Below are 16,969 nucleotides of genomic sequence, written 5' to 3' on the forward strand. Positions count from 1 at the left end.
GGAATGCGCAGTCAGTCTTGTCAGCATTCTGATGCACTCTAGAGCAGACTAGTAAGCTCCGTTTTAAAAACTTTTTCATGAATGCTGTGACCTGATGAAGTGGGAACGACGAAATATATTAAAGCCTCTCACCTCTTCGGTGGACTGCGATCAGTGCGACTGACTGCAGTGCTGGAGGTCCGGGTTTAATTCCCGGCTGGGTCAAAGATTTTATCCGTTCGGGGACTGGCTGTTGTGTTGACTTCATGATCATTTCATCGTCATTGAAGTGCAAGTCGCCAAAGTGGCGTCAAATAAAAAGACTTTCGCTAGGCGATGGAACAACCTCAGACGGGTCTCCCGGTCAATAATGCTATACGATCATTTCATTTTTTACCGCAGTAATATCGATCAAATTCATCATGCTTGCATACATGTTATCAGCAGCTGCTGTACAATCATTTATAGACGCTGGTTGCTACGCATGCAACTATTGAAATGCCTTAGTTCGTGACGATACGTGTTTTCTTGTATTAAGTTAAAATGACAGGACTTTATACGTACGTTTCTTGCTTAAAATGGCGAGCATGGCAGCATGTACATTTCACTAAAATTTTATTTTTTGCTACTCTTGCTGTACATAAAAATAAAAGAAATTACGAGACCAAGGCTGACAATGAAGACTACTGATAAGGCAATATTTGTCGTACGTCTATAATATACACCTTTTGTAGCCGTAGGTCGGATTGGAATGGGGCTGTATCCCAGCTCCCCATCTCAGCCTTGCAGGCATTCTTTGACCTGCACGCTGTAAAAATTTCCGCGTGATAAAGGCTGAAGAAAAGAGGCAGCGAATTTAACCGTTGTCAAACTGTCGAAAGAGACGAAATAATGCAGATAACTGACGTGTTAGCTATAAAGGTTGTGACTTTGTGCTGTGTGTATTTGAGATATTTTTCTTGTGGATTAAAAGAGAGACAAATTTGGAGGCTTTGCGTTCTGACTGACCCTCGTATTAAATGATAAAAGACCAAGTTTGACAGCTGCTAACAGCTATATTAAAAGAGGCTAGTATAACGAAGAAAACGTATGAGTGTTTGCGTCTCTGAATGGAAAACTGTGTTTTTTTACAGTGACCACAACCTCGAAGATATAGTATGGACCGATAACGACATTTTAATGGCTTCATGGAAAAATCGAGTTGAAAACATAAACCAGATTGTCAACTACAATACTTCCAAAAAGATGGGGCGTCTTCGTGGACAGAAGGTAAATGCTGCGTTCTATCATTGGTTATTGTCGGCACAAAGAAGGTAATGAAGTATTTAACTTGAACATATGGCATTTCATGAATCGCCTTCTGTGAAAGATTTCAAGAATCTTCTCATAGATTTTAGTTTAAATATCTACTGAGTGTTCAATTAATAGAAAATTTTTACCTGGTAATGTTCGCAGTATCTTATTTATATTTGTGGGTCGTTAGTGTGTTATTTCTGTTAGCTTCTAAACAGAGTGTAACTCACTTAAATTTGTCTGATTGCTTTTGGAGTTTAATCGTAAACATTTCTTACATGATTCTGTAGTTTAGTCTTTTATCATCAGTAGTATCAGTAGCGATTGTGAATGCTGTGCTCGAATGCTAGCTGAGTTGGTGACCCTTCGCTCACGGCTCCAAATGGTGTTGGCTTCAGTCACGCAGCTTGTGGCTGTTGCCAATGGATATCACTCTGGGGGACGGGACGTGAGGATCTGAGGGATCACCAGCATGTCAACTACTCAGGCCATCCCAGTTACTGCCCACAGTGAGGTTAATACGTCAGCTGTGGCTGAGTGGGAGGTTGTTTCAACGTGTGACAGGTAGTCAAAGATTTTCGAGGGGCCAATCCAAAAGCCTCCTCGCTTCGTCTGACAAACAGGTTCCAGTTACAATCTGTGGCTTCCACTGATAAATATTCTGATCATTGTTGATTACTGGTAGTTGGAAGCTGCAATGTTAGGCGCATAATGGGGCCCCTTAGGGATATAGTTGCCAAGAAGCAGAACAAGTCTAGTGTATACTTAGTGTTGATGCTCAAGGGATCATCCAACATGTGGCACGGATCCTTCTGGAAGCCAGGAGGAACACAAAGCGCAGTCAGCTGCAGGTGATGGCTCATGTCGGTACTAAGAATGTGTGTCACTTCAGATCGGATGAGATTTTCTTTGGTTGCCCTGATTTCCGGTGGTTGTCTGAAGTTGTGAAGGCTTCCAGTTTTGTTTGCGAGATGAAGGCGGGGGTCACCATCTTTGGCGTCATCGACAGGACCGATTGCAGACTTTTGGAACAGAGCCGAGTCAAGGGTGTGAATCAGAGGCTTAGATGGTTCTGCGACCATGAAGGTTGCAGATTCCTCGAATTGCGCCATACGGGGGTGGAGTTTTAGGTTCTGCTTAATAGGTTAGGGATCCATTACACGCTGGACTGGACGGTTTTTTAGGTTAGAGAGTCTCAGGAAAGTAAAACACGAGCTTCAGAGTCAAAAGGTACAGGGCAAACACAGGACGAGGTAAGAGCTAGGAACATCGGTATTATAGTTGTGAATTGTTGTAGCTGTGTTGGGAAAGAACCAGAGCTCAAAGCGCTAGTAGAATGCAGTGGGGCTCAAATCGTTACGGGTACTGAAAGCTGGCTAAAACTGTAGATAAGTTCACCTGAAATTTTTACAAAGGAAAGGGTAGTTTAAATATAGTTGGTGGTGGCGTCTTTGTTGCTGTTAGAAGTAGTTTATCCTGTACTGAAACTGAATTTGCTGTGAGGTAGCGTGGGTAGAAGTTATACTTTACAACCGACATTAATTAATAATTGGTTCCTTTTTACCGACCCCCTGACTGAGATGATACAGTTCTCTAAAGTTTCAAAGAAAACCTTTCATCTCAAATAGGTGCCCCACTCATGAAAATTACTTCATTTTGCACTCGATATGTTGGCAAAAATACGCGTTTAAAGTCATAAAGTAGGCATAAAACCAAATTATACTAAATGATTTCTCCGAAAACTGTTTTGAGCAAATAAAGTAGCCCACTGGAAGCGTAAGTGGTTGCGAAAATATGCTTGACCTCTTAGCAACAAATAACCATGAACAAATGGGAGCATCATGGTGAATGCAGGGATTAGTGAACGCAAGATCATTATACGAGACTGAATACTGTAATATCCATATCCTGGAAAAATAAAAGCAAAATATATCTGTTTAAAAAATGAGATGAAAATTCGCTTGATGCATTCATAAGAGACAACGAACTAACGATGTAGTTGTAGACCGGATGTGGCTTAAACTCATAGAAATATTACCAACGACAGTTGAGAAATTTATAGCAAATAAGTTAATAAGAGAAGGAACTGATGATACACAAAACAGGTAAGAACATTGTTGCGAAAGCAACGAGAAAAGCATGTGAAATTTAAAAGAACGCAATATCAGCAAGAGTGGCGAAGTTTTACGAAAGCGCGAAATTTAGGGAAGACTTCAGCGCGAGATGCTTTTAATACCCATAGATTCCACAACGAAATTCTGTCTCGAAATCTGACAGAAAATAAAAAGAGATTCTGGTCGTATGTAAAGTACACCAATGGCAAGACAATCAATACCTTCACCGCGCGATACCAGTGGAAATGTTGCCGATGACAATGCCACTAAAGCGGAGACACTAAATATGGCTTTCAGAAATTTCTTCACCAAACAAGACGAAGAGAACATTCCAGAATTCGACTCAGGAACTGCTGCCAGCAAAGGCAATTCTTTCTGTTGAGAACGTGTGCCAATTACGTTCCTTTCAGAGTGGCTGATATAGTATTCTCGTTCTTAGTAGTAATATACATATGGTCGCTTGACGAAAGGTACGTAACTAAAGACTGGATAGTAGCACAAATCACACCAGTAAACCAGAAAGGAAGTAATACCACGCTTAATTACAGACTCATATCGAGGACATTGATTTGAAGTAGACTTTTGGAATATACTGTGTTCGAAAATACAAATTACTTCGAAGAATCCGATTTAATGACACATAATCATCAGGTCTATAGGAAGTATCGTTCTTGTGGACCACAGAAGTAATGAGAGATATTGACAGCGGGTCTCACATTGATTCCATATTTATAGATTTCCAGAAGGGTTTTGACACTGTTTTTCACAAGCGACTTCTAATCAAACTGCGTGACTAAGGAGTATCGTCTCAGTTGTGCGACTGGGTTTGTGATTTCCAGCCACGAAGGTCATAGTTCATAGTAACAGACGGAAAGTCATCGAGCAGAAAAGAAGTCATATCAGGCGTTCCCCAACGAAGTGATGTACGCCCTCTGCTATTCTTAATCCTTATAAACGATTTAGAAGAAAATCGGAGCAGCACTCTTAGGCCGTTTGCAGATGATGCTGTCGTTTAGCGTCTAGCAAAGTCATCAGACGCTCAGAACCAATTGCATAATGATTTACGCAAGATATTTGTTTGGTGCGAAAAGTGGCAATTGACTCCAAATAGGGGAAAGTGTGAGGTCATCCACACCAACACTAACAGGAATCGGTCAAATTTCGGTCACACGACAAATAACACAAATTTATGACCAACAGTTCAACGATATACCTAGGGATTACAATTACGAACAACTTAAATCGGAACGATCACATACATAATGTTGTGAGGATGGCGAGCAAAAGACTGTCCTTTATTGACAGAACACTTAAAAGATTCGACAGGTCTACTAAAGGAGAGTGCCTGCACTACGCTTGCTCGTCCTCTTCTGGAATTTTGCAGCGCGGCGTGGGATGGCTACCACATAGGATTGACAGACGAATCGAAAATGATCAAAGAGGCACAGCTCGTTTTGTATTATCGCGAAATAGCGGTGAGAGTGTCACGTGTATAATAAGGGAGTTCAGATGGCTATTATTAAAACAAAGACGTTTTTCGTCGTGACGACATCTTTTCAGGACATTTCAATCATCAACTTTCTCCTCCAAATCCGAAAACATTTTGTTGACGCCCAACTATATTGGGGGAAATGAACGTAATAATAAAACAAGAGAAATCAGAGCACGTGCAGTAACATTTAAGCATGGAGAGTGGAACGGAAGAGATATAGTATGGAGGTGGTTCCGTTAACCCTCTGCCAGGCAGTTAAGTGTGAACTGGAAAGCAGTCGTGTAGATGTAGATCATGTGACACAACGAGTTATAAATTATATTCATCACCATGTTCCTGTTTATGGTAGCGGGTAAAAAGGAAGATTGGTGATCATCTACATCCACACTTCGCAAACTAACTTACGGTGTGCAGTGGTATAGCGCACCACTCTCACCCCTCCCCCACCGCCCCCACAGCCTCCATTGCCATTGCAGTCGCGACTGCAGCAAGGGAGGAACGACTGTTGGTAGACTTCTGTAAGACCACCAGTCTTGATAATTTTGCCTTTATTGTGGTTTCGCAGGAAGGAATACGTTTCCTCACTCTTCTCGGAATTACATGAGTAAACCATACCGTGTACAACTCCTCTGTTGTAGCGTCCTCACAATGTAGCTGGAAGAACAAGTTGCAACACTACTCGCATCTCTTACACGCTAAATCGTGATACTTAATTCCTTCCCTTTTGGAGCTAACGTACGTCACTCCGTTTACCATTCATTATTGTGATTCTTCTTACTTAGGACTAGACATGAGCCAGATATGTTTATTTAAAATGAATCTTACAAATCATGCACTCTGGCATTTATTTATAGTACACTCATTTTCAGAAAAACAGAACATCTTGAAAGATTAGAGGTAGGACGTTCATATTCACAGGACACGTACATTAGCTATGTTCTGCAGAAATTATTACCATTTTAGTCAACTGGGTTCAGCATGTGTCCCGTTGCCTTGTAGGCACAGGGTCCGTCATGGACCCTGATAACTTGTTCCATGTGTAATGACATCGACGCCTATAAGGAGCGAATGGCGTCCTGTGGTACAGCCATCCATGCTGCATTCACCCGGTTCCGAAGTTCATCTTGTGGTGGTTGGCGTTAGGTCACAGCACTGCACCCATTGTTCCACCATATCCCACATATATCCGATTGGCGACAGCTCTGGTGATCCGGCGGGTCAGGGCAAAAGGCTGACACCCTGTGACACCAAGAAGGCACGTGTTCGTGCAGCAACGTGTGGTCGAGCATTGTCTTGCTGAAAAATGGCGTCCAAGATGTTGTGCAGAAAGGGTATGGCTACAGGTCGCAGAATGTCATTCACGTGCGTCGCACTGGTTACAGTGTCCTGGACACGCACCAGCTGTGATTTGTAGTTGTACCCAACAGCACCCCACACCATGAGGCCGTGAGCTGGCGCTTTATGTCTTGTGCGAATGCAGTCACTGTGACGCTGCTCCCCCTGTCTGCGGAGAACCACAATGAGGCCATTATTTTCAAACAAACAGAACCTGGACTCGTCCGAAAACACTATCTGATGCCATTCCTGTCCCCAGTGACATCGTTCCATACACCATGGCCGCCTAGCATGCTTCTGCACGTTAGTCAAAGGTAGGCGCAGCAGTCGAAGCCGAGCACATACATTACTGGCCATTAAAATTGCTACACCAAGAAGAAATGCAGATGACAAACGTGTGTTCATTGGACAAATATATTATACTAGAACTGACATGTGATTACATTCTCACGCAATTTGGGTGCATAGATCCAGAGAAATCAGTACCCAGAACAACCACCTCTGACCGTAATAACGGCCTTGATACGCCTGGGCATTGAGTCAAACAGAGCTTGGATGGCGTGTACAAGTACAGCTGCCCACGGAGCTTCAACACGATACCACAGTTCATCAACAGTAGTGACTGTCGTACTGTGGCGAGCCAGTTGCTCGGCCACCATTGACCAGGCGTTTTCAATTGGTGAGAGATCTGGAGAATGTGCTGGCCAGGGCAGTAGTTGAACATTTTCTGTATCCAGAAAGGTCCGTACAGGACCTGAAACAATAGGTCATGCATTATCCTGCTGAAATGTACGGTTTTGCAGGGATCAAATGAAGGGTAGATCCACGGGTCGTAACACATCTGAAATGTAGCGTCCACTGTTCAAAGTGCCGTCAATGCGAACAAGAGGTGACCGAGACGTGTAACCAATGGCACCCCATACCATCACGCCGGGTGATACGCCAGTATGGCGATGACGAATACACGCTTCCAATGTGCGTTCACCGCGATGTCGCCAAACACGGATGCGACCATCATGATGCTGTAAACAGAACCTGGATTCACCCGAAAAAATGACGTTTTGCCATTCGTGCACCCAAGTTCGTCGTTGAGTACACCATCGTAGGCGCTCCTGTCTGTGATCCAGCGTCAAGGGTGACCGCAGCCATGGTCTCCGAGCTGATGGTCCATGCTGTTGCAAACGTTGTCGAACTGTTCGTGCAGATGGTTGTTGTCTTGCAAACGTCCCCATCTGTTGACTCAGGGATCGAGACGTGGCTGCACGATCGTTACAGCCATGCGGATAAGATGCCTGTCATCTCGTCTGCTAGTGATACGAGGCCGTTGGGATCCACCACGGCGTTCCGTGTTACCCTCCTGAACCTACCGATTCCATATTCTGCTAACAGTCATTGGATCTCGACCAACGCGAGCAGCAACGTCGCGATACGATAAACCGCAATCGCGATAGGCTACAATCCGACCTTTATCAAAGTCGGCAACGTGATGGTAAGTATTTCTCCTCCCTATACGAGGCATTACAACAGTGTTTCACCAGGTAACGCCGGTCAACAGCTGTTTGTGTATGAGAAATCGGTTGGAAACTTTCCTCATGCCAGCACGTTGTAGGTGTCGCCACCGGCGCCAACCTTGTGTGAATGTTCTGAAAAGTTAATCATTTGCATATCACAGCATCTTCATCCTGTCGATTAAATTTCGCTTCTGTAGCACGTCATCTTCGTGGTGTAGCAATTTTAATGGCCAGTAGTGTAACACATGCTGTAATAAACGGCGACGGACTATCATTCCTGATAGTGTACGATGTGTTACAATGTTCCACAATTGCGCCAGGGCCCAGGAGGACGCAAATCTGTTCTGCAGTGCCACTCGGATGAGGTGTCGATCTTCCCTTGGGGGGGGGGGGGTCTCTGTGATGCGAACTGACCCATCTCAGTCGCGTTCTGTGGCCTTCTGTGAACCATTATGCGCGCACCCGTTGCACTGCCGAAACACTTCGCCCCGCACGAACATGGATGCATCACATTCTCTAATGTCAATAATGCGCCCTCTTTCAAACTCACTGATTTGACGGCACGGTTCGCACTTACGTCTGCGAGGCATCCTGCACGTCTGCTCAAGTAACACTGATCCATTACCTTCGGTGTATGGCGACAGCGAGAGCCACAGACAGATTTTACCGGTAGGTGGTGTTGCGACGCGATATCGATGTTGACTTTAATCCGCGTGCAAATCTTACTTAATCTTTCTCTAATTTTCTTACAAGGGGACCGTATGAACTTCTCCACACCGATTTGATTTTTATTAACAGGGAATGTACGGCATGACTAAGACGTCAACGTATGTAAACAGGAAGATGTAACGCTCTACCGTATTCGAGAAAATCGAGTTTGAAAATTTTAGGCGTGCTTATATACTTGATAGGATCGCTCGTATGCAAGTAGTCCGCCGTCGAGCTAGTAAGGGCTTAGTTTCACAAGCGCGAGAGTGCTGGATCGAATCCCGCTGCCAGTAGTATGTAAGTAGGCTGTTTAGGTTTTTATAATGGTAACGCCACGTAGCGCTCTGTATGAAAATCACTCGCTGTGCTGTGTGCAGTCTGTGGCTGGTTTGGATTGTTGTTGGCTATTGTAGTGTTGGGCAGTTGGCTGTTAACAGCGCATAGCGTTGCGCAGTTGGAGATGAGCCGCCAGCAGTGGTGGATGTGGGGAGAGAGAGAGAGCCGCCAGCAGTGATGGACGTGGGGAGAGAGATGGCGGAATTTTGAGAGCGGACGATCTGGACGTGTGTCCATCAGAAACAGTAAATTTGTGATATTGGATATCATGGACTGATATATACATTATGACTTCTGAACAGTATTAAGGTAAATACATTGTTTGTTCTCCATCAAAATCTTTCATTTGCTAACTATGCCTATCAGTAGTTAGTGACTTCTGTAGTTTGAATCTTTTATTTAACTGGCAGTAGTGGCGCTCTCTGTATTGCAGTAGCTTGAGCAACGATGATTTTTGTGAGGTAAGTGATTTGTGAAACGTATAGGTTAATGTTAGTCAGGGCCATTCTTTTGTAGGGATTATTCAAAGTCAGATTCCGTTGCGCTAAAAATATTGTGCGTCAGTTTAAGCACAGTCATGTACAATTTTTCTAAGGGGACGTTTCTTTTTTATGAGCTATCTGCACCAACATTCGCTGACATCCTTCGACATGCGTGGTACGTCGCGAAACTATGTGACGACAGAGGACCCCATATGAATGTAAACCAAGTTTAATGCTATTTTGTCAAAAACTGACATTCTGAGCACGTGGCTGTGTACAAAATATAGGAATATGAGTGGTGCTTTAGGTTATGTGCATACATGTACATAAAAAAGTGCATCATACAGTTTTCGCTGCTGTAAGATCACAAGTATTCTGCACTGGAACGTAATGGCGTGGATTTTTCAGCTGCACCACCACCGCAACGAAATTTCATTAGTTGGGAAAACAAAAGGTGAAAGCTAATGTAAAATGTGAACTAGCCGTCTGAAGCTGAACCTGTCGGTTCAAAACCGGTAACGGTGCTATTTAAACAAATAAATAGCATTGTAAAAATGGCTGGTTGCTGCTATCTTCTATGTAAGAATCAACCTATATAAACCAAGTTTATTTTGCAACAGACACACTGAGGAAACCACGCACATGGAAAAATTCGGCATTCATTACATGTTCTGTACATCGCAGTAATTATTGTTTTCCATCTTTCTACGATCAATATCATCCTGATTCATGCAGTGTATCATAGGTTGTATATCACACCTGTCAGTAAAAAAGACACAACAACAAAAATAAAATTGCTATACTGATTTGAAAGATCTCGTGTATCCTTTTTTACTTCTAATCTCCCTAAGAAAGAAATTTGTTCATTCTTCAAGATAAACATTACGAGAATCATTAACTATTGACAGTTTGCACATTCATAATAAATCTGTTGTCAGAATTACGTCAGAATAATTATATTCAGAGACATCGCACTTGCCTTTTTTGAGTATTGGCACTTTATACAGTACATAAGCAGGGATAAAATGTTCAAGCTCGACTGTCTCGAAAACGATTGAGAGCTGTCTCTTCTCGTTTATGTATATTGAAGTTCTAGTCGTGTCCGGCACACCTTGCCAATATCAGTCAGATCGGTGAGGTTGCAGTTTGTACAGTCCTCTCGTTAGTATTGCGGTTTCTCTATACGAAACAGCATCATCCGTGAGCAGCCTCATGGAGACTGCGACATTAATCACTACAACGTTTGTGTACATTGTGAACATGAGTGTTCTTAAATCACTCTATTTGGAGAGGCCAGATCCTATCTTTATGTTTGAAGGCTGATCATCATTTTCACTCTGCTCTGTGTGCTAGGAACTCTTGAGTTCTACCAAAAACCTCGCCTGGCACGCCACACACTCGGATTTTATTCATTAGGCGGCAGTGTGGAGTTGTGTCGAACGCCTTCTGGAAGTCAAGGAAAATCGGCATCAACCTGGGTGTCATTATCTACTGCCTTTTGTTTCTCGTGTACGAATACAGCGAGCGGAGCTTCATTATGTCGTTGTTTCGGAATACATATTGATTCCTACAGAGGAGTTTTTCGAGTCCCGGAAAGGTCGTAACGCGCGAGTATGAAACCCAAAATTCTCTAAGAGATTGACGTCAGTGATAACGATCAACAGCTGTGTGCATCTGCTTAACGACAGTTTATGAAAACAGGTATTATCTGCACTTGTTTCCTACCGCTTGGAAAGCTTCGTTCTTTCAGTGATCTTCGATAGACGCTTGTTAGAAGAACCATGTATATATCCCATTAGGTCTAGAAGTCTTCTCTCTGTTGCACAATTTCCGTTCACTTTGTATCCCCCTGTCACTTTTCTCGATGTCTGTGTTTTGATATTCGTGTGACAATTTCAAAGAGCTGTCGAAGAACAATATTCCTCGCTATCCATCACGCAGTGGGTAGGCTGGTGACTGGCAAGTACATAATCTGTCTTATATTTAGCATCGTACTCAGGGTATCAAACTGTCATTAACCACCTTTTGGTAGCTTCTCATGGTACTTCAGCCACACAAATTCCTGACTGATCCAGAGTCAATGGTATTACATCCGGTTTTACAAAACCATCGTGTAACTGCCCTTCATAGATAAGCCATGTCCCGCAAATCCGTTCAAGTTTTGTGTAAAGCATATTCTTACGACTCTTGATGTGAAACAAGTTTCAGTGCGACCCAAAGAAGGAATCAGTGCGGCTGGTCCCGGCATGGGTGTGTGTGTTTGTCCTTAGAATAATTTAGATTAAGTAGTGTTTAAGCTTAGGGACTGATGACCTTAGCAGTTAAGTCCCATAAGATTTCACACACATTTGAACATTTTGAAGGAATCAGCAACCATACTGGATTGCTAAGCGGTCCAGAGTTACGTATGTTCTTTTGGAGTTGAAGAGTACATTACGGAGACGCACAGTAAACTACAGAGTGAAGCGCCAAGAGAGAAAGGTCGTGAATCATGAATCTAGCCTCAAAATTCGGGTACACCTCGTTCTAGTATTGCTTCAGTAATCTAATACTTTGTCCAGTATACATCTCAAATAACAAGTACGACACTAAAATCAGAGAAATTTAAGCTTTCACACACAGTTACCGACAATTGTTCTTCTCGAAATCCATCCACGAATGGAATAAGAAAGAGGGGTGTGATTCTGGCAGAAGGTGCGCCCCTCAGCTGAACGATGCCTTGAGAAGTACGAAAGTAGATGGGAACGGAGATAAGCGTGTGAACTTCAGATGGATGTAATGTACTGGTTCTTTGAGACTTTCCTTGGTGTAAGGTGCTGCTGTTGTCTACTTTGTGTTTAGTCAACTGACAAGGTTCTGTTCTGTCGTAGGGCCTAAAACTAGAGAGAAAGGACGGCTGGGTGGACTACAAGCAGTTAATGCCTGGATATCACAACCCTTCAACTTATATGATTATCGACTGGGAGCCGCAAGGCGAAGCTGGCAGCTTCCCACATGTGGTCAAAGTGATGGGTACATCGAGAACACCCATCACTTCTGGGGAGTTCACAGTTACCGACATATATGGATGGGATGATAATGGTGTAGTGTAAGTACCTTATTGAGGTAGGTATTGGCAGTGGTTCCATATGGCAAATCGTGATCCAAAATATTCATCTGATGTATGGTCTGAATTTCATGAGTTTTTCTATCTTTCTTTTCACATTTTTCAACTGTTTTTTGTCTGTGGTGGTTCCCTTCCCTGAGCTCTGCGGTTTAGTGTCAGGTTTGGAGGCTAGCGAGTGATGGTCCCAAATGGTTACATGTCTACTTTGACCAGAATGTAGAGCAACACAGATTCCTATCCTTTGCAAAAATGTTTTGTTAATAAGAACTAGTGTTCATCATCTGCAAGAAAATCTGGAACCGTGCACTGACCTCTACCAGAAGGTGACTGATGGCCAAATGTTATATAGATGTTGCTGGTGATATCTGGCATGGAGGGGTAACACACAAAAGAGTGTCTCGAAGGAACTCACGAGTTTTGGCGAATGAGGTACAGGAGGAGAGGCAGTAATACTGGAAGCGAAGTGGTGTGGGTTAGCATTAATCTGAAAGCAATAATAGAGTTAGAAAAAGACGAAGATTGGTAAAATGATCAGATAGATTGGTTCGATTTAGGTGCAACGAAATAATTAAACCAACTCCTGACGAGCTGAAGTATCTCGCTGTCCCCACGCTGGAGAGGTCTGGTTCTTTGTACTCCTTGACAAACATTTCAAACTACAATGACGCACAGTAACAGTTGGTTACGCAACTCACAGCCACAGAACGATTAACTAAATTTAACGCCGCTCTCATGCGCTGAAGACTGTGCGCTCAATAGCGCACCCAATGAAGGGCAGGAGAATGCAGATGCGCCTTCTCCTTCATCCTTCGTGAAAATTGTTTCGCGTTCTGCCTCGAAAGACAAGCATATCAACTCAGGATCAGTTTGAAGAAATCCGAGTAAGTGCGAGCAGGAATCACGGATCGATGGTTCTGTACAAACTTAATTATGTACGAGTACGTAGATAGTTCATCTACCTGGGGAATATTTGCCTGTTATCGATATCGATACTGGCGAGATACCAAAATATGTGACATAAATGGTCGGATATTTTGATTGCATTGACGTAAAAGCTTACATGCTGTAAACCGCAGCCGGCCGATGTGGCCGAGCGGTTCTAGGCGCGTCAGTCTGGAACCGCGCGACCGCTACGGTCGCAGGTTCGAATCCTGCCTCGGGCATGGTTGTGTGTGTTGTCCTTAGGTTAGTTAGGTTTAAGTAGTTCTAAGTTCTAGGGGACTGATGACCTCAGATGTTAAGTCCCCTAGTACTCAGAGCCATTTGAACCATTTTGTAAACCGCAAACGGACAGTGGAGCTTAGTATGTGACAAAAATTTCAACTTCATGTCTACCCGGTCATGAGAAAAAGTGGTCTTAACAGGCGGACAGACAGACAGACAGTCAGATAATCAATAACAAAGTCTTTTTTTTTTATCGAGTGAGACAACTATAACTTAACAAATTTCGGATTTTTCCTTTGCTTTTACTGTGAAATCTCACTGCCTGCAAAATTTCACGCTGCGTGGGATAGCCGAGCGGTCAAGGCGTTGCAGTCATGGACTGTGCGGCTGGTCCCGGCGGTGGTTCGAGTCCTCCCTCGGGCATGAGTGTGTGTATTTATCCTTAGGATAACTTAAGTAGTGTGTAAGCTTAGGCACTGATGACCTTAGCAGTTAAGTCCCATAAGATTTCACACACATTTGAACATTTTTGAACAAAATTTCACGATTCCAGGTCAACAGGATGTGCCCTATAGGTTTTGATGGGTGAGCTTGCGAATATCAAAATATGTGACACAAATGGCCGTATCTTTTGATTGCATTTAGTTAGAAGCTTCAATTTTTACATCGCCAAGGCACTGTAGATCGTAGTTCGTGATATAAATTTCAACTTGATTCACCTGTCCATTCCTGAGGAAAAGTGATTTCAACAGTCGGTCAGAGAAAGAGACAGACAGACAGACAACAAAGTGATCCTGGGAGGGTTCCATTTTTACCGATTCAGGTACGAAACCCTAAAAAGCTGGAACATGTGCTGGATAATGACCAGCAGCAAGTGTAGACAGCGTCACAGTACATTTGTACTCAATGCTAAACCAACATGAGTTCTCCCCTCTTCCTTAGCTCCTATCCCGAGCACGCTCCTGCATGCGCTGCAGTGTCATCCTCTTCCAACGTTGTCACCGGATGCACTGTGGATGGGCATGTGGTCAGTAGAACCCTCTTCCTGTCGTTGTGGACTTTCTGCCCTTGGTCGGCCGGAGTGGCCGAGCGGTTCTAGGCGCTACAGTCTGGAACTACGAGACCGCTACGGTCGCAGGTTCGAATCCTGCCTCGGGCATGGATGTGTGTGATGTCCTTAGGTTAGTTAGGTTTAAGTAGTTCTAAGTTCTAGGGGCTGATGACCTCAGAAGTTAAGCCCCTTAGTGCCCAGAGCCATTTGAACCATTTCTGCCCTTTTAGACGCTACTTCTTATTCAAGTCGCTTTCCATTTGGCCTCAAGAGGCTACGTGCACGCCGTTACAGACCTCCCAACAAGGAAAATACATGGAAGTGACAAGAATCGAACCTGGGTACTCCACATGGAAATCAGATACATTGACAACTCAACCCACGCTGAAAATAGTTTCCACTCCGCCTAAATCCGTGTACCATGTATGAACCCAATGCGGAATGCCTATCTGAAAATTACGCAAACCTAGTACCTGTTCCCAAATATTTTTGTTGTGACAAATTCGGTACAAAGTTTAATGTTATGTTTGTAGCTCCAAGAAGTAACTTGTTCGATAAAACCTGTATTTCCAACAAAATCATATTAGATGGCAGTTGTCTGGTTACCATTTAAACGTATTTCGCAACATGGCTATGTACGACAATAATGCATTTTTTGTGTGGTAGCACGCTCAAGAGACGATCTAACTTATGTTACATATAACGAACATGAAGCGACCCGGTTTAATTTTTTATATTACATTTATTGCCCTTGGAAAACTGTCATCCTTTAATTGTAAGTTCTTACCTTCATGTAACGTAAATAAATGCATTAAATATATTTATTCACTCATTTATTGCTCTAAAGAAAGAACTCCAGGTGATAAAAGTCACCATAGCAGCTGCAAATGTTTTCAAACTAGGTAATATTAGTTTTAAACATTCCAGTAAATAAACTGTTTCACATAACTTACTTACTTACTTACTTACTCACTGGTCATACCGGACTCGAGAGTCCATTACCGCAGCAACGTATTTTGCCATCTGTCCCTGTCTTGGGCTATTTCCATCCATTCACCTTGAATACCTAGGCTCCTCAAATCAGCCTTCACATTGACCTCCCTTCTACGCCTCGGTCTCCCCACAGGACGTTTTCCTTCTAGGTGCCCTACCAGTACTCAGCGCGCTGCCCTGCCCTCATCCATTCGAGCCACGTGACCCGCTCATCGCACCCTACGTGATTTAATAATACTGATTATGTCAGGGCTTGAATAGAGTTCGTGAATCTCTTCGTTATGCAGTTTTCGCCACTCTCTGCTAATGTCATCCCTTTTTGCTCCGAAAATTTTCCTCAAAATTTCTCGAAGTGATGTCCACGCCTAGATACTTAAATGTGTTCACTTTTTCAAACTGCATGTCTCCAACTCTTAACATTTCCTGATCTACTGCTGTTGGCATTCTAGTAGTAACCAGGTATTTAGTTTTGTCTTCACTTATTCTTAGACCTACATCTTCACTAGCCTTGATTAAATCATTCGCATTTGCTGTTACAGATTCTTTCCTATCGCTAATGATGTTTAGATCATCTGCATACCCTAATATCTTAATATTTCCATTTAACTCCACACCCTCTGAATTATCTGCTGCCATTCGTACAATATATTCTAGGACTAAATTAAAAAGTAGCGGAGACAGGACATCTCCCTGCTTAAGTCCGTTCTTTATTACAAATTCTTCTGACTCCAATTTCCCCACGCGTACTCTACCTTTTGTGTTTTTCAAACTCGCTTCTGTAAGCCTAACATACTTCTTTGGTATTCCAAGTTCCAAAAGAAATCTGTACAATTTTGACTGCAATACTGAATCACATGCTTTTGTAAAATCTATGGAAAGATTATGAACTGGTTTATTGTATTCCCATTTCTTTTCGAAAATTTGACGCAGGGTGAATATTTGGTCTATTGTTGATCTGTTCCTCCGAAGGCCGGCTTGGTAATCCCCCACAATTTCATCTGCTTAGCAGAATGTTCGAAAATAATTTGGAACATACTGGTAATAGCGATATCCCTCTATAATTACTACAATCCATTTTGTCACCTTTCTTAAAAATTGGGATCAGAATCGACTCCTGCCACTCTTCAGGTATTATCTCTGAGTTCCAAACTTTAGTTATCACTTTGTGAACTACTTCCACCAATTTCTGTCCCCCATTTTTAAGTAATTCTGCAGTTATGCAATCTGATCCTGGTGCTTTATGGTTTTTCAATTTGTTGATTGCATCTCTTACTTCCTTTAACGTTGGTTCGGGTATCTGGGGTTCTGCTGTATGTATTTCGTACGCCTGCTCATTTCCTGCTTCCTGGTGTACATTTAATTGATGCTCAAAATACGCCCTCCATTTATTGTTTCACACAACAGA

The 16,969-nt window shown here is 43.0% G+C and overlaps 1 protein-coding gene across 1 annotated transcript in view; it reads left to right on the forward strand.

Moving 5' to 3' along the window:
* The window catches only part of LOC126484517 (venom dipeptidyl peptidase 4-like), a 314,011-nt gene that overhangs the window by 179,659 nt on the left and 117,383 nt on the right, over nt 1-16,969 (forward strand). Inside the window, exons 9-10 of the mRNA XM_050108064.1 lie at nt 1,113-1,248; nt 12,121-12,338. Of these exons, the coding sequence (XP_049964021.1) occupies nt 1,113-1,248; nt 12,121-12,338 (354 nt within the window). The remainder of the gene's footprint in view (nt 1-1,112; nt 1,249-12,120; nt 12,339-16,969) is intronic.

This window comes from Schistocerca serialis, chromosome 6, assembly GCF_023864345.2.
Source record: "Schistocerca serialis cubense isolate TAMUIC-IGC-003099 chromosome 6, iqSchSeri2.2, whole genome shotgun sequence".
In the NCBI taxonomy this organism is placed as follows: domain Eukaryota; kingdom Metazoa; phylum Arthropoda; class Insecta; order Orthoptera; family Acrididae; genus Schistocerca; species Schistocerca serialis.